The 15531-nt window shown below is 68.2% G+C and overlaps 10 protein-coding genes across 10 annotated transcripts; 6 read left to right on the forward strand and 4 right to left on the reverse strand.

Annotated features, from left to right (window-relative positions):
• Window positions 1-41: 41 nt before the first annotated feature.
• On the forward strand, window positions 42-2684 carry RHOBADRAFT_50737 (uncharacterized protein; the record flags this gene model as incomplete). The annotated part of the gene is made up of 6 exons (XM_018415470.1): window positions 42-310; window positions 377-976; window positions 1074-1593; window positions 2049-2076; window positions 2159-2386; window positions 2476-2684. The coding sequence occupies 6 exons, from the start codon at window positions 42-44 to the stop codon at window positions 2682-2684; spliced, it is 1854 nt and encodes a 617-aa protein (XP_018274295.1).
• A 238-nt stretch (window positions 2685-2922) lies between these two features.
• RHOBADRAFT_50738 (uncharacterized protein) lies at window positions 2923-4002 on the reverse strand (the record flags this gene model as incomplete). Its single annotated transcript, XM_018415471.1, has 2 exons — window positions 2923-3515; window positions 3594-4002. 2 exons carry the CDS (start codon window positions 4000-4002, stop codon window positions 2923-2925), a joined length of 1002 nt encoding a protein of 333 aa, XP_018274296.1.
• A 785-nt stretch (window positions 4003-4787) lies between these two features.
• RHOBADRAFT_50739 (uncharacterized protein) lies at window positions 4788-5775 on the forward strand (the record flags this gene model as incomplete). Its single annotated transcript, XM_018415472.1, has 3 exons — window positions 4788-5088; window positions 5149-5559; window positions 5633-5775. 3 exons carry the CDS (start codon window positions 4788-4790, stop codon window positions 5704-5706), a joined length of 786 nt encoding a protein of 261 aa, XP_018274297.1. The 3' UTR covers window positions 5707-5775.
• Window positions 5776-5965: 190 nt separating this feature from the next.
• RHOBADRAFT_40798 (uncharacterized protein) lies at window positions 5966-7482 on the forward strand (the record flags this gene model as incomplete). Its single annotated transcript, XM_018413773.1, has 6 exons — window positions 5966-6376; window positions 6458-6582; window positions 6653-6819; window positions 6891-6922; window positions 6993-7231; window positions 7314-7482. 6 exons carry the CDS (start codon window positions 5966-5968, stop codon window positions 7480-7482), a joined length of 1143 nt encoding a protein of 380 aa, XP_018274298.1.
• Window positions 7483-7692: 210 nt separating this feature from the next.
• On the reverse strand, window positions 7693-8405 carry RHOBADRAFT_50740 (uncharacterized protein; the record flags this gene model as incomplete). The annotated part of the gene is made up of 3 exons (XM_018415473.1): window positions 7693-7965; window positions 8111-8230; window positions 8325-8405. Coding segments are annotated over 3 exons (458 nt in total), but the record flags the coding sequence as incomplete, so codon positions are not given.
• Window positions 8406-8727: 322 nt separating this feature from the next.
• On the reverse strand, window positions 8728-9487 carry RHOBADRAFT_21238 (uncharacterized protein; the record flags this gene model as incomplete). Its single annotated transcript, XM_018412546.1, has 5 exons — window positions 8728-8823; window positions 8935-8951; window positions 9013-9049; window positions 9162-9328; window positions 9400-9487. 5 exons carry the CDS (start codon window positions 9485-9487, stop codon window positions 8728-8730), a joined length of 405 nt encoding a protein of 134 aa, XP_018274300.1.
• Window positions 9488-9798: 311 nt separating this feature from the next.
• RHOBADRAFT_50742 (uncharacterized protein) lies at window positions 9799-11468 on the forward strand (the record flags this gene model as incomplete). Its single annotated transcript, XM_018415474.1, has 4 exons — window positions 9799-9921; window positions 10013-10495; window positions 10573-10697; window positions 10769-11468. 4 exons carry the CDS (start codon window positions 9799-9801, stop codon window positions 11466-11468), a joined length of 1431 nt encoding a protein of 476 aa, XP_018274301.1.
• Window positions 11469-11841: 373 nt separating this feature from the next.
• Window positions 11842-12664, forward strand: RHOBADRAFT_50743 (uncharacterized protein; the record flags this gene model as incomplete). The annotated part of the gene is made up of 4 exons (XM_018415475.1): window positions 11842-12073; window positions 12142-12212; window positions 12289-12342; window positions 12411-12664. Coding segments are annotated over 4 exons (575 nt in total), but the record flags the coding sequence as incomplete, so codon positions are not given.
• Window positions 12665-13234: 570 nt separating this feature from the next.
• RHOBADRAFT_40803 (uncharacterized protein) lies at window positions 13235-13682 on the forward strand (the record flags this gene model as incomplete). Its single annotated transcript, XM_018413774.1, has 2 exons — window positions 13235-13399; window positions 13476-13682. 2 exons carry the CDS (start codon window positions 13235-13237, stop codon window positions 13680-13682), a joined length of 372 nt encoding a protein of 123 aa, XP_018274303.1.
• A 209-nt stretch (window positions 13683-13891) lies between these two features.
• On the reverse strand, window positions 13892-15210 carry RHOBADRAFT_65885 (uncharacterized protein). The gene is made up of 6 exons (XM_018418805.1): window positions 15060-15210; window positions 14978-14996; window positions 14795-14894; window positions 14601-14717; window positions 14406-14535; window positions 13892-14320 (listed from the first exon to the last, which is right to left on the reverse strand). The coding sequence occupies exons 1-6, from the start codon at window positions 15187-15189 to the stop codon at window positions 14001-14003; spliced, it is 816 nt and encodes a 271-aa protein (XP_018274304.1). The 5' UTR covers window positions 15190-15210; the 3' UTR covers window positions 13892-14000.
• Window positions 15211-15531: the final 321 nt, after the last annotated feature.

Raw genomic sequence — 15531 nt, forward strand, 5'->3', positions numbered from 1 at the left:
GACCTCTCACTATCTCTCACGCTCTCCCACTCGCGCTCGAGATGGACAAGGACCGCACCGAGCCTCGACCTGCAGCTCCCAGGGACCATGCCCCGCCCGACCAGTCCACCTCGTCGTCGTCCCTCCCACCGATGCCCCCGCAGCAGCTCCCCGGCGTCTTTCCGCCACCGCCCAACCTCGACGACATCCTCCGCGCTGCGAGCACCCGTGCACCGCCGTCGCCGACCAGTCGCGCACGGCGTCCGCCCATGACGACCGAGCGCCCCGACGAAAGATGCTTCACGACGACTAGGCAGACCAACGCCCGCCGGTGCGCCCCCCTCTCCCTCCTCCTGGAGCTCTCCAAAGCACCGCCCTGACTGTCCTGCACCCACAGAGCCCTCGGTCGCGAGCCCGCCGTCACCATGTACTGCTACATCAACATGCGCAACGCGCTCGAGGACCTCGTCCCCGTCCCAGGCCACCCGACCGCCTTTCTCGCGCGCGACGCCCCGCCCGTCGACCAGCTCCCAGCGCTCAAGAAGCGCCCGGTCGTCGTCGACGCGCCCGAGGGCACGCCCGAGTACCGCTGGCCCTGGCTCGACGGCCGGTTCGTCTACGTCGCGCGCGGGAGGGACAACGTCGCGCGGCACATGCGCGAGATGGGCGGCGTCAGCGGCGAGGCGCCCCGTGCTCCCGCAGCAGCAGCTGTTGCGCCGGCCAAGGAGGGCGAGCCGGCGCCTTCGCCTGCCCCGGACGCGAGCCCCACCCTCGCCGCCGCCGCCGCCGCCGCCGAGGCGCCGCCCGCGAGCCCGAGCGGGCGCACCAAGCGCAAGCTCATGCCGCACGCTGTCGTCGTCGAGGGTGAGCGGGTCGGCGCGTGGGACACGATGCGGCGCATCGAGGAGCGCGTCGCCAAGCAGGAGGCCGACAAGGTCTTGCCGGGCAAGCGCGAGGAGCGCATGCTGCGGCGGGCCATGGGCTTCGAGGACGACAGGTGCGCCGCTCTGTTCCTCTTGCCCTCTCGAGTCTGCAGCGTCCGTCCAAGGAGCCGGGGCCCTGACCTCGTTCATGCGGGACCATCTCGCGCACAGCTCGGAAACCCTCATCTCGCTCTCGGACGCCTACTCGTCGTCGCTCCAGCGCCTGCACGTCCACCTCGTGCGCATCTACTCGCCCGGGCTCAAGAACCTCGCACGCCTGCCCGCCATCTGGACCGACGGCACGGCGCGCGACATGTGCGACACGGTGACGACCCGGCTCGGCGACGGGAGCGCGTTCAAGCTCGTCGGGCGCATGTGGGACAGCCTCGGGAGCGTGCAGCAGCAGCTCGAGGAGCGGAAGAGGCGCAGACGAGGAGGAGGAGGAGGGCCGGGCGAGGCGGACCCGTTTGGAGGGACCCAGCCGCCTGTCGTCGGCGGCGGCGGCGGCGGCGGGGGGCCGGGCTTCCCGCCTCTGCCGCCGCTCCCTCCTCCGGCGGGCGCACCGCGCGCGACCGAGGGCGAGCAGGCGGGGAGCGCGGCGGGTGAGGGTGCGCCGCGAGGGCCGCGGGACGAGCTGCCGCAGGACCGGCGCCACTACGTCCACGACGTGCGGTACTACCAGGCGTGCACCGTTTCGTGAAACGCGTGCCTGTTCACTTCTCACTGCGAGAGCGCGAGTCGGCTCAGGGTCGTCGACCGAGATTCGCTGCGGCCGCTCGCGTCCGCTTTCTCTCCCCTCCTTTCCTCGTCGGCGAGCTTTCCTGACTGCAGCGCCAGCTCGCGCGAGTGAGTGACGAAGCTCTGCAGCTGCAGAAAAGCTTCTGTGACCGAGAGTCCGCCTCCTGTGCGGCGCACGTTCGACCTCCTGAGAGCGGCGCACGCGCCTCGCCTCCTCGCCGGCGCCGATGTTCGGCCGCGCTTCGCCTCTCTCCTTCGCTCTCCTCACTCGCCTCGCCTTGCTCTCTCTCTCTCTCTCTCTCTCTCTCTCTCTCTCTCTCTCTCTCTCTCTCTCTCTCTCTCTCTCTCTCTCTCTCTCTCTCTCTCTCTCTCTCTCTCTCTCTCTCCCCTGTCGTCGACGGCGTGCAGGAGCGTCCACGCCGCTGTCTCTTCCCGGGTCCGCGGACTCGCCGACAGCGACGAAACCCTCCCGCCCCCACCACGCCAGCAGTATTGACCTTCTGGCGTCCCTCTCGCAGACCAGGACGACCGTCGCCCCGTGTACCCGGTCATCAACGCCTCGCAGAGCTTCAACTCGTCGCTCTTCGCGCCCGCCATCACCGTGGACGGCCGCATGGCGTTCACGCACCTGTCGCCCGACGAGCAGCGTGCCAAGTACCTCGCCGAGCAGGAGCAGGACAAGCAGGGTGTGGCGGCCGGGCAGCAGGAGCACGAGGAGGAGGAGGAAGAGCAGGCGGAGGAGCCCAGTGCGTTTGACGTTTCGCCACCGGCCTCGAGCTCTCTACTCTCGGTACTGACATCTCCTGGCATGTCCGCCGCGTACACCTGCGCACAGAGCGCCGCGCCTACCCTCTCCTCGCCGACCCGTCGCGCCCCGACCGCCGCCAGCTCGTCGCCGGCCTCGACGGCGCCCCGCTCCTGAGCCACCTCTCGCCCGAGGAACAGCACGCCGACTGGCTCAAGGGACAGGAGGAGGAGCGCGGCGGCAAGGACAAAAAGGTGCAGGCCGAGAAGGTGGGCGCTACGGGCGAAACCGAGGACTGAGCGTCCCCCGAACTTCTCGCTTTTGCCATCCTGTCTGCTCTCCCGGTCGTCTCTCGACGTGCAACGCGCTTTCTCAGTGCCTCTCTCGAGTCGTACGGCAGAAGAGAGAGTGAGCGAGCGTGCCTGTTGAGCGAGAGGAGAGCTGCGAGGAGGCATCTCTCGGTGGCGCACTCGTTGCCCGAGTCTCGACGCAATGATACACCCTTGAGCTCTACAGCCCGTCCCGCTCAGTCCCGCTCTACCGCTTCTCGTCCGCCGGCCACTCGACGCGCTCGTCCATGCCGTTGAAGACGCTCACCCTGACGGCGAGCATGGCGAGGCCGCTGAACGTGCACGCGGCCCACACGACCTTGAACCCGCCGCCGATTTGCGGGACCCACGCCGGGTTGGCGAGCTGCGCGACCGTGGCCGGGCTCGCGAGCGCGCCGTAGCGGTACGCCTGGGTAAAGTTGTACGCCGCGCCTTGGGCCTGGAGGAGGACGCCGACGCCGATCGTCAAGGTGAAGACGAACGACAGGAGGGCCAAGAGGCCGCTCAGGTCAAACACGGTCCCGGCCGAGTAGCGCGCGAGGCGCACGACGGGCGAGGGGAGCCGCGCGTGCGGGAAGTAGGCGAGCGTCCACAGCGGGACGTACAGGACGGCCGACACGACGAGGAAGATGAGGGACGAGAGGAAGATGGACGGGGTCTGGGTCGACCGGAAGGGGAGTTGGAGGGACGAGAAGCCGAGGAGGGACGGCGAGACGGTCGTGAGGGCGGGGACAAAGTTGACCTTGGTGGCGAGGGGCGTGCACATGCGCTTTGTCGAGCCCGATGCTGTAGCACACGCCTCTGCAGGTGCGCCGGGGTGTCAGTACCGTGTCTCGAGCCTCGATAGACCGGCCGAGAGAGAGAGAGAGAGCGACGTACGAAAGATGTAGTAGTCGAGCCGGCCGGTCCCGTTGACCTCGACGACGCTCAGGAACGCCCTGCTCGGCGCGTTGTCGAACATGGCCGCGCACAGGAGGCCAAACCCGACGGCGAACAGGACGAGCGGGACCGCGGCCCACACGGCCGTCTCGACGCCGCTCCAGCTCCAGGTCCAACTCCACCCTGCGCGCCAGTCGCGCAACCGCCGCCGGGGCCGCACGACCTCGCTCGTGTCGCTGCGGCCGTCGAGCGCGGTGTGCGGGAACTCGGTCGACTTGCCCGTCGAGGGCGGCGAGACGAAGTACGAGTCCTTGGTCGGGTCGAGGTGGTCGGGAGGGAAGGGCGAGTTCGGGGTGTAGAGACTGACGAGAGGGATGGACGAGAAGGGTGGCGGGGTGGTCGGGTTCATGGTGGGTGCGTCGAAGCTCGGCTGGTCGGCGGTGGGGCGTCGTGCTGTGGACGGTGCGGCTCGAGGCGGGGCGAGGTTGGCGAGGCGAGGCGAGGAGGATCCGCGACGGCGCAGGAGGTCGGCGACGGCTTCGAGAAGGAGCTGAAGCAGGGCAGGGGGGTGCAGCAGTGCTCCCTGTCCGGCGCATGGCGAGGACGAAGACCCTGATCGCACGCAAAGCGAGCCTGTCTCAGGACGCGATGGACAAAGGGACGAGGTCGAGCGGGGGCACGGTGACAGGGCCTTGCCTGGCCTGGGAGGCGCAGCTCTGCCCGGCCGCGAGCCCGCACAGCATCTGATAGGCCGCGCGGGGCAAGCACTCGGGCCCTCGTCGGAGGAGGGGGAGGTGGACAAGGTCGACAGAGCTGATGAACTCTCGCTCTCACTTCCTCGCTCGCATACGACTCGCCCGCTCGCACTGCTGCGTGCAGGGCATCCCTGGAGTACCCAGCTTGCAGCTCGACAGAAGCGCCGGCCGCGAGCGTGCGCTGGCGCCTCTCACTCGCCTTTGTCCTCGTCCGAGCCTGAGCCTCCTCACCGGCGCTCGCGCACGCCGAGGGCGGGCCGAGCAAGCCTCTATGTCCTCTCGGTGGGCTGCAGAGGCGCGCTCGCTGCTCAGACTCTCGCTTCCGGACTCTTCTCCTCGAAACTCCCCTCGTCTCGCCTCCTCGCCTCGCCTTCTCCTACCTCGCAACGTCGCTGGTCGACTGCCTCTCCTATAACATTGACGCATCGCCATCGCCCTAATGCCTCCCTCGCGCAACCACCTGTACCACTCTCTATCGCCCCTCATCCTGCTCGCCGCCTTCCTCGTCTCGCTCCTCGCCTTCCTCGCCCCGACACCCATCCTCTCTGACCGCGTCTCGCTCCTCGAGGTCACCACCGGCGTCTCTCGTGCGGCCAAGGCCCGTCGCTGGATCGCGCCCGACGACTCGATCGCGCGGGCCTACTCGTACACGTCGCACGGGTTCGTCAAACGCGCCAAGAAGGCCAACTCGTCCTCGACCGCGACGACGGTGCCGGTCACCGTCAAGATCGGACCTCTCGGTGCGTCCCTCTCATCGTTCCCCGACGGCAACCGAGCCTGACCTTTTCTCGATCGTGCAGGCGCTTGTTACACCAACTTGACGACGCTCGACCAGTCGTGCATGTCGCCCTCGTTCACGCCCATCTTTGTCGACCTGTACGACGACGTCCTCAAGCTCCCCTCGCCCCTCGCCGCCGCCCTCCCCCAGCAGTTCCCCCTCACGACGACGGCCCTCTTCGTCTCGCTCGCCCTCATCGCCGTCCAGTTCCTCGCCGTCGTCCTCTCGTCGGCGTCGATGCACGCCTCGAAGAAGCTCGCGTTGGTCAACAAGCGCCAGCCGACGCTGCGCAAAGCGGCGACCGTGTGCGGCGCGGTCGGGCTCGTCGTCGGGCTCGCGGCGACGGGTGCGCTGCGGGTCGACCTCGGCAAGGCGGTTGACGCGGCGGCCAAGGTCGACAATGTGCAGGCCAAGCTGGGACCGGGCTTCAACCGTGCGTCCCTCTTTCCTCTGGCGCTCTCCTCAACGCGAGGCCCGCAGCTCATTCGCTCGTCGGCTGCCCGCAGAGCTCTTTGCTGCTCTCGCGCTCCAGGCGGTGGCAGTCGCGCTCCTCGTCGCCGAGGCGTTCACGTCCAAGTAGCGGCTGCGAGAGCGAGCTGCAACGAAGCGCACCTCCTCTCCTGCGGACCGTCCGCGGCGAGCCCGCACGCACCCCCACGTCCGTCTCGAAAGCCGGAGAGTCCGTGGACGCTCGCCGCGCTCCGCCTCTGCTTATTCCTTTCCCCTCTACTCGCTCAGCTGCACTACGAGCGCACTGCGGCGAGTGCGAGGCTGCCGCTCACGCTCGTCACGAGCCCGAGGCGCTTCACTCCCCGCTTCGTCCGCCTCTCGCCTCAACAATGCCGCCCTCACCTGTCCACACGACGCCGCCGCACACGCCCCATCCACTCGCCGAGGGCACGACGTGCGCTCCTCCACCTCGACCCGCCTCGCCGCCGCCCTCGCCCGTCTCGCAAGATCCTCCCTCTCTCGCCGCCGCACCTCCTCGCCCTGCACCGCCAGTCGAGCCCTTCTCCCCTCCACCCTCGCCCGTCCTCTACCGCCCACCGCACCTACGCCAGCCGCCCCTCCCGCCGACGCACGACCCTTCCTCGTCGACCCTGCCGTGGAGGACTCGGCCGCCCTCGCCGACGACGCCTCGCTCGACTGCGCGCCCGCTCCTCGAGGCGCACGGAGACTCGTTCGTGTCCGTGTTCGGCCTGCTCGGCTTCAAGGTCAAGGTGTTCAAGTACAGCGGCGCGTCGGCGAGGGTGCGCTCTGTCCCTCTCCTTCCCTTCTCCTCCTCTTTGCGCGTCGAGTCCTGCTCTGACCAGCTTTTCTCTCCTGTGCAGGGCCTGAACAGTTCGACCTCGAAGCTCGGGGTCGGTCCGCAACTCGTCGCGAGGCTCGAGGCAGAGCGGCCGCCGCACGTCCTCCTCCAGTTCGCCACCGTCGACCTCGCGATCAACTACCTGTGGTGCGTCCTCGCGTCCTCTCTCATCTCGTACCACACAGCCTCGACTGACTCTTCTCGACCGCGTCTGCAGGCAGCTCAAGGCCCGAGGCGCCGCCGCGTCGAGCCCGGACGCCTGGACCGACAAGGTCGTCGCTGACTACACGGCGTTTCTCGCGTCGCGCATCGTCCCGCTCGCCTCGCGCGAGCGCCTCAAGGTGTACGTCGTCGCTGCGTGTCCGCCGGTCGTCGAGGACCGCTGTACGTCTCTCGCTTCGCTCGTCGGCGTCGAGTGAGTACGACGAGTCGCTCACGGACCTTCTCTCCCGCAGACCTCGAGGCGATGGCCGACAAGTACCTCTTTGTGCGTCTCTCCTCTCCCTCTCGCTTTCTCGGACAATTCTCACGACCGACGCCCTCTCCCTCGCGCGCAGAAAGCCGCCGACGCACGCACCCTCCTCCCACTCTCGTCCGCCTCGCACCCTCACGACCTCGACACGCGCTCGCGCATGGTGCGCCGCTTCAACGCCGCGCTCGACGCTTTTTGCGCCGAGCACGAGTGCCTCTCGTTCGTCGACATCACGGAGGAGCTCGTCACGAGCGGCGCCGAGGAGGGGCAGACGCCGAGGGTGAGGGAGGAGTACGTCGACCGGGTTGACCCGACCAACGTGCAGTACGTCCCCCTCTCTCTCTCTCGCTCTCGCCTTCTCTCCTCTCTCGGACTGACACCCAGCACACCCACACACCCGCCGCAGCCTCCTGTGGGAGCCCACCCTCAGCCTGTGGGTCCGCGCCGTCGCGCCGCTCGCGCACCTCGCCGCCTCGCTCGACGCCGAGCGCCTCGGGCGCAGCGCGGAAGAGTACGAGAGGGAGAAGAGGGAGAGGGTCGAGAGGCGCGGGAGCGGGAGCGGGGCTGGGGCGTGAGGGATAGGGAGGAGGCGCAGGGAAGGGCTCGAGCGAGGAGGAGAAGGGGGCGCTCTCGGGGTTGTTGTTGTTCTCTCTCGCTCGCGCTCTCTGCTTGTCGTCGTCGTGCAACTCGAGGTGTCGTGCACCTGTCGCGCCTGTCGCCCGTCCTCTCTCTGCGCCGCTCGCGAGGCGGGCTCTCGCTCTCTGTCCTCTTCGGACCTTGAGAACGCGAGGAAGAAAAATGCTAGGTACACTGCACTGAGGGGGGGTAACCAACTGCTGCTGAAAGAGATGGGCTGTTGCTGTGTCGTCGTGTGCGAGGAGAGAGAGAGAGAGAGCGCGGGCGGGGCGTCGTCGTGCGTTGTCGGGAAGAGGAGAGCAGGATCTCTACTTCTGGACCTTGAACGGCGATGGAGGCGCCTCGAGGTTGTTGGCGAGCTCGGTCTTGCCCTTGCCGCTCGAGAAGTAGAGCGTCACGGCGCCGGCGCCGACCGTGATGAGCTGCGAGGGAGGTGGGTGGTCAGCTCGATCGCGGGTCGCTCCTTCTCTTCATCCACGCACGCGGCCGCTGCGCCACCGTGCAGGAGCGGCGCAGCAAGACCGCGAGAACCGGGGAGAGCCAGAGAGAGAGAGAGGGGGGACTCACGAGCAAAGGCCACGCCCACACTGGCCCGACCTCCCTCGCGGCCGTCTTGCGCGCGTTCCACGCCGTCGGCTTGATGTCGCCCGCGATCGTCTGCTTGTACGTCGACGTGTCGCGCGGGGCCTGTCGAACGGGCGCGTACAGCACGGGCGGGTCAGTTGGAGTTGCGATGATGAGGAGGCTGCGTGGTGGGGCCGATCGAGAGAGGGCGACGCACGGTTGCGAGGGTGCGGCGGGCGGTGAGGCGCGGTGCGGAGGAGAGGGCGGTGCGGCGGGCGAGCGTGATGGTCGACTGCATCGTGTTCGTGGGTGCGTGGTGAGAGGGAGGGAGGGAAAGCGAGCTAGCCTGAGCGCGTCATCGCAAGTCTCTCTCTGCCGCCGCGCTCCCCTGACAAAAGGTCGAGTGCATGCGCCCGCCATGTTCATTCCGAGCAAGCCAGGCACTCGAAGGATCGTCGCGTTAAGGCTTTTGAAGCGTCGACGGTCGAGAGAACCGGGGTCGGCCTTCTCAAGATCAGGCGCGGCTCGATCTCGAGGTCGCAGAGTGACTTTCAACTGCTCGCACAGCTACAGCTTCGAGAGAGAGGGGGGACTATGCACAGGGGCACGACGGGGCGAGGTTACTGCTTCGACTTGGGAACGTTGGGGTCGGTGCCGTCCGAGTTGAGCACCTTGTTCAGGCCCTCGTCGTTGTCGACGCCGTGGCGGTGCTGGATCTGCGGGCGGGGAGGAAAGAGGGTGTCAGTCACACGGGTCGGTCGTCCAAGAAACCAGCGCCGTGCGTCGAGAGCGCGAGGCGCCGGAAGGAGCGAGAGAGGCGGACGGACCGAGTCGTCGGTAATCACTGCGTGCGCGCGACGAGGTCAGTAGCCTGCGCGCTCGACGAATGAGTAGAGTGGACGCACAGTTCTTGACGAGGAACGCCGTCGCGACGGTGACAATCTGCGAGCGAGAGAGCGAGAGAAAGGCGAGGTAAGCCCCACATCCCTCGGCGACGTCGTGGGCGGCGCCCAGCGAGGCTCGCCACGAGAGAAAGAGAGATAGTGGGGCGCACCGTGCCAATGAAGGCCATGAGGGGCGTCACCTCGAGGCCAATGTTCTTGCGCGCGAAGAACGGGGTCGGCTTGGGCGGCGCATGCGGGACCGTCTGGTGCGGGCCCGACGTCTCGCTCGTCGCCTTGGACTGGCCGGTCGGTGCCGGCTCGGCGTAGCCGCGCGTGACTTTGTGTGTCGGTGCGCGCGAGTCAGTTCTCGGCGAGGTGCGGCAAGAGGGAAGAGGAGAGGGGACGAACGCCGAGGCGGTGCAGCGACGAGGGAGGGCGAGAAGCGAGCGGGGCGAGCTGCAGAGCGGGCAGTGCGGGCGAGAGATCGCTGGAGCATGGCTGTGTGGGTCGGCTGAGCGGCGAGCGGGTGGAGGGAAGGAGGGAGAGCCTGTTCGCCTCGTCGCCGAGCGGACAGTGACGCCAACGCCGCTCGCTCTTGTGAGCACCTGGACGAGCAGCTGTAGAGTCGTTTGACCATCTAGACAGTATCCCCAGCCGGTCCGTTGATTTCCTTGGGCGGTTGCGAGAGGTGGGCGGTGGCCTTTCTCTCCTCCCCATCTCTCGCTCTCCCACATCACGCGAGCTCTCGCTCCCAGCTCGCTCAGCCAGGCCATCGAACGCCCTCCACACGCGTCTCGACCTCGCGCCATGGCCTCGAGCTCGTTCACGTTCCCGCCAAAGCGCGGCAGCCCCGCGAGCGCGACCAGGGGCACCAATCGCCCAGCTCCCCAGCGCACCCACAGCGCAGGCAGCCGCTCGACCCCCTACTCGGTGCGCCCTCCCTCTCCTTCCTCACTATCAGAGCCGCCGCGCGCCTCGGGAACTGCGCTCACTCTCGGCCCCCCTCTGTGTCGGACAACAGCGCCCTCCTCCTCTTCCTGCCGCGGCGCCGTCCACCAGCGCAGCAGACGGCAAGTGGCAGCACGACCTCTTTGGTGAGAAGAGTGACCTGTACCGCCCCAAAATCAACACGGCCGCCCTCCTCGCGCGCGCCGGCGTCGACCTCTCGTCGTCGTCGGCCTCGCTGCGCCCGTTCGGCAACGCGACGCCCGCCGCGCAGCCCATCCTGCACGCGCCTTCGAACGGCCCACAGCTCGGCGCCATCAACGCGCGCGCGATGGGCATCAAGGGCCAGAACGCGGCGCAGCAGCAGCAGCAGCTCCAGCGCCAGCAGCAGCGCCAGGCCGAGATTGCCGCGCGCAAGGAGCGCGCAGAGGCGGCAAGACAGCGCAAGGTGCTCGAGGACCAGCGCCGCAGGACGCTCGACATTGCGCAGCACGAGCAGCAGGGCTTTGTCGTCCAGGTCGAGGGCCTCGTGAGCGGCACGAGCGCCGAGGACGTCCAGGTGCGCCTTGCTCTCCCTCTCCCTCTTCCTCTCCCCCTCTCCCTCGCGCCCGACCCTGACTCTTCCGCATCACGCAGGCCGCATTCGGCGCATACGGCGAGATCGTCTACTGCATCGTGCCCGACCCGGACGCGGCCGACCTCGTCGCGCGCCTCACCTTCTCCCGCCACGCCGACGCCGCTGACGCGTGCGCCAAGCTCAAGTGCGTCTCTCTCTCTCTCTCTCGCGACGATCAGCCTCGAGCCCCGGACTGACTCGCGCCTCTCTCCACAGCGGCGCCATCGCCGACGGCCGCCCGCTCGGCGTCAAGCAAGTCGACCGCACGCCCATCCCTCCCGCGCTGCCCCCTCTCGCGCCCCCCAAGCTCCAGCCCTCGACCCTCGCACCTTCCCCCTTCCCCTCCTCGGCCTCCTTCTCCTCCTCTCCCTCCGCCACGTCGGGCCCGTTCGCCGGCGTCCCGACCGGCCCTCGCGCCCAGCGCCGCCAGCCCGCACCCGCACCGCCGCGCATCGCGCTCCCGACCGTCGTGCCGAGCAAGATGTACGCCGACCAGGTCGAGGAGGCGCAGCTCGAGGCGCTCGGCGGCGCCGGCGACGCCATGATGGACGTCGACATGGCGACGGCGCCGGCTGCTGCGGCGGCGGCGGCGGTGGCGAGTGCGCCGGGTCGAGGAGCGGGTGGGAGGGGAGGCGGGCGCGGGGGACGGGCGGGAGGAGGAGGACGAGGAGGACATGTTCAGCAGCAGCCGCAGCAGCAGCAGCAGCTGTCGCTCGCGGCGCGGCTATCGGGCGCAGGGCAGCCCAAGGGGCAGCGGCAGCCGCAGCAGCAGCAGCAGGGCAAGGCGCACAAGCCGGCGCAGCAGCAGCCTGTGGGGCTCGCGGCGAGGCTCGGCGCGGCCGCGGCGCAGGGCAAGGCGGCGGGCCGTGCGGGGCCGCAGGGCGGCGGCGGATCGCTCTTGTCGCGATTGGCGTAGCGCACGAGCGAGAGTGGGGCGGCTGGGGTGGGGCAATGACACGCTGTGAGGTCGGTGCACGATAGAGATCGTCTCGACGAGAGCGAGATCTTGTGCGCGCGAGAGGCGAAGGGGAAGATTCAGAAGCCTCCCGCCAGGGTCCGATGCCGAGGAGGCGAGGGCCTAGCTCTGTGTCTGTCGAGCCTTTGAGATCCCGCCTAGCAAAGGGTCGGTCGAGGAGCGGGACGAGTGCTCAGCGTCAGCGAGCCCGCTGACTTGGAGGACGGCGCCCCACCTCGATCCGGACAAGTCCCGACTCTCTCACTTTCCATCGCTCATCCCTCTCACTCTTCCTCCTTCCTTCACCTCGCCAAAGCGACACACCCACACGATCATGCTCGCCCCATCCGCCCGCTCGCTCCTCGTCCTCCGCGCTCCCCTCGCCCCGACCCTCGCGGCCCGTGCGTCGACCGTCGCCTCGATCCGCGCCCTGCATTCGCACGGGTCCCTCCCGAGCTCGCTCCCCAAGAGCGCGGCCAAGCGCACCGTCACGACGTCGGCGCCGACGCCCCTCGAGCGCAACGAGCCGCGCGTCGTCGACAACCTTCCGTGGCCTCCCAAGCTCCGTGCGTCCCGCGCTGTCTCTCTCTCCCTCTTGCCGTCCGCGAAGCTGACTCGAGCGCGTCGGCGACAGGCAACACGGCGTGGAAGGACCGCAAGTCGGCCTTTACCGAGATCGCGCCCGTCTACATCTGGCCCGGCGTGGTGAGCTCCCTCTTCCTCTCGCTCTCTTTCCTGCCCTCCTTCTCGACGACTGATACACTCTCTCTCCCTCGTCCAGGTCTGCTTCTTCGGTCTCGTGACGGCCTACTACTACCACTCGACGGGCAAGGGCGTGCGTCGCCGTCACCTCCTCCCTTCTCGCCCGCGCCGTGACTGACTCTGTCCGTCTCGCGCTCGCAGTACCTCGAGCTCGCCACCAACCAGGAGGCGCCCCGCTCGCCCTACTACGAAGCCCGCAAGCGCCCCGTCTGAGCCGTCGTCGCCCGTCTTCCCCTGTACAAAGGTCCGCCTTCTCGCCTTCCCTCCTTTCCCTTGCTTGTGTACAAAGCCCCTGTCTTGCTCTCGTCGGTCTTCCTGCTTGTCTCCTGTCTACGACCCTTTTGTGTACATACGCCTGAACGAACTGTCAATAGGAACTCCTCGTCGTGCCCTCGCTCGAGCTTCGTCTTCGCGAGCAGCTTTCGGCTCGATAGGCTTCCCTGCTCGCGACATTCTCTCGCCCTCGTACTCTCGTGTCGCTCGAGAGGACCACCAGCTCACGCTGCTGCGCGAGCGCTGTCAAGCGAGGCCTTCTGCACGCTTGCGCGACGTGCTCGGCGGCCCGCTCAAGCCTCGCCCCGGCCCGCTCCGCCACCCTTTCTTCCACGGCCGCGACCTCGCCGGCTCCCGTAGAAGCTCGCAAGGTCCGATCACGCTCCACTCGAGCGAGTTCTCTGCGCCACGCTGGTCGTCGCGCACCTTCCTGTCGAGGGAGCCCCGGATCCGCGACCTTCTCAAGTCCTCGCTGCTCCGCCCTTCTCTCGTCCTCGCGCCGACAGCTACAAGAGGCGGCGGCATCTCTCGCTTCCTGCTTCCTACCCACTCTCACACACCAACACACCGCACACAGTGAGCCAGCCCCTCTCTTCCTCTCCTCGACGCGTCTCTCGCACCGACACTGACCACTTTCACGTGCCTCACTTCCTCCCTCCAGCCACTTCTCCTCGCACACCACCGCCTACACCATGTCGGCCTTCCGCCCCTCGTTCCGAGTCCTCGCCGCTCAGCGCCTCGGCCAGTCGACCTCGTCGACCGCCGCTCAGGCCGCGTCGCCCGCCGCTCGCCGTCAAGCCTCGTCGGCCGCGGCAACGATGCCGCACTCGTGGACGCCGCCACACTACTCGTTCAGGGTGCGTCTCTCTTCTCCCTCTCTCTCGCTTTCTTGCTCAAGCGCGACTGACCGCTCGCCCGCCCGCCCGCCCGCAGGAGCGCATCTCCCGCTTCGTCCCGACCGAAGCATGGCCGCTCATCACGGCCGTCGGCGCCATGAGCCTCTACGCGGCGTACCACGCCGTGCACGCGTTTGACCGCCCGGCAGGCGAGCTGCGGCTGACGCCCGCACGGTACGCCGCCGCTGCGTCGACCAACAAGGAGCCGTGGGAGGACGAGCGCGCGCTCGCTGGCAGGTGGTGAGCAGCGCCGGTCGGATGATGGTGCTCTCTCTGTTCGTTGTAGATCTCGTTTTGCATTGTGCCCGCCTCTTCGTCGTTCTTTCGAGGTGCTCGCGAGGAGAGGAGAGAGGGAGAGAGAGAGACAGAGAGAAAGAAGCGGGCCGAGCGCGCGCTCTCGACGGCGGCGACGAGCAGCAAGCGATCTCGGCGACGAGTACTGAGCCTCTACGAGAACGCGAAGAGAGTGATACAAGTGCTGCTGTGCATGCGAGTGTAAAAGATGCGCTCCTGCGTCTAGATCCGACCGTCTCCCCCTCTCGTTCGCCTCGCCTCGCCGAGCTCACCACCCGACTATCCGGCTCGGCGGGCCCCTCTCGACCTCCTCGACACGCTCCCCGAGCTCCATCAGTCCCCTGCGCATCGTCTCGGCCATTTCGCTCCGCATCGCCGCCAGCACGCCCGGCTCGTCGTCGAGGTCCTGCCCGACCGGGCGATCGTACGTCGCCGGGCGCCACGGCGAGGGGAACTGTGCGCGGTAGGCGGCGAGGAGCGGGTCGAGGAGCGGGTTGAGCGGCTCGCCGAACAGGATCGTGATGTCCTTGTTGCGGCGCGGGAGGTAGTTGGGCCACACTCGGGGCTCGTCCATGACGTCCTGGAAGCCTGCGCGCTCGTTGCGAGTCCTCGGTCAGCTGACTCGAGACGACGAGTGTGTGTGTGTGTGTGTGAGAGAGAGAGAGGGACGCACCCTTGATCCACACGGGCACGACGAGCGGCATGCGCTCGCACTCCATCAAGATGCGGCTGATGCCCCACTTGAAGCGCCGCAGCGAGTGCAGGTCCTCCTGCTTGATGCGGCCCTCGGGGAAGATGTGGACCTGGCGAATGTACTCGGGTCAGGTTTCGGCCGGCGCGAGGGGAGAGAGAGTGAGAGGGAGCTCACCCAGTTGCCGGCGTCGAGCTTCTTGCTCGACTCGTCGATCGCGCGCTGGTAGATGCCCTTGCCGCGGAACGTCTCGATGACCTGGCCCTTCTCGAAGAACCAGCGGTCCCACTTGCCCTGCACGACGTGAGGCGTGGTCAGCTCTCACCGCCTCACCGTGCCTCCGAGAGAGAGAGAGAGGCTGAGGGACGCACGTTGAACATGACGTCGCTCGCGCCGAGGGTCCAGCGGGTCCTGCGCGAGTCAAGGAAGGACCGCAGCGGGAGCGTGCCCCACATGAAGGGCTCGTCGACGCTGTGGGTTTGGCGAGAGAGATGAAGAGCGAGGGGTCAGCTCGTCCGGACGACGAGGGCTCGAGGGGCAGGACGAGGACGCACACAGAGATGTGGTTGGCGACTGTTGCATCGTGCAAGCGTGTCAGTGCCCCGCCCACAGCGAGAGGAGAGCGCGGGGGCGCACCGGTCAGGACGCCTCGCTCGCCTTGGAGCCGTTCGAGGAACTGCGTGAGGCCATCGACCCGCACGCTGCGTGTGCCCGCCTTGAGGAACAGCTTGCTGAAAGCCCCGACGGCGAACGGCACCGAGCCCATCGAGCGTGCGGCGCGAGCTGGACGATCGCAGCAGAGAGCCTCACCTTCGCCCGCCGCCGGCGACGACGACGACGACCAAAGGCCGGGAAGTCAATCTCGCACTCGCTCGTCTCTCTTGCTACAGCGCACGCACGACGAGCCTCTCACAGCTCTCCAGACCGAGACAGAGCGCGAGAAAGAGAGCCGCTCCCTCTCCTCCTCGTCGTGCTCGAGGGCGCGCGCGCGCAGTGTCCCTGGTTCAAGATCTGGTGTTACAGGGGGGCGTGCGAATGCGGCCAATGAGATGTAGTAGTGAGAGGGAGGGGGAGGGGGGGGGCGTTCCTGCTTGTCCGGGGGCGAGGG

The sequence above is a fragment of the Rhodotorula graminis genome (assembly GCF_001329695.1).
Source record: "Rhodotorula graminis WP1 unplaced genomic scaffold RHOBAscaffold_1, whole genome shotgun sequence".
NCBI lineage: Eukaryota > Fungi > Basidiomycota > Microbotryomycetes > Sporidiobolales > Sporidiobolaceae > Rhodotorula > Rhodotorula graminis.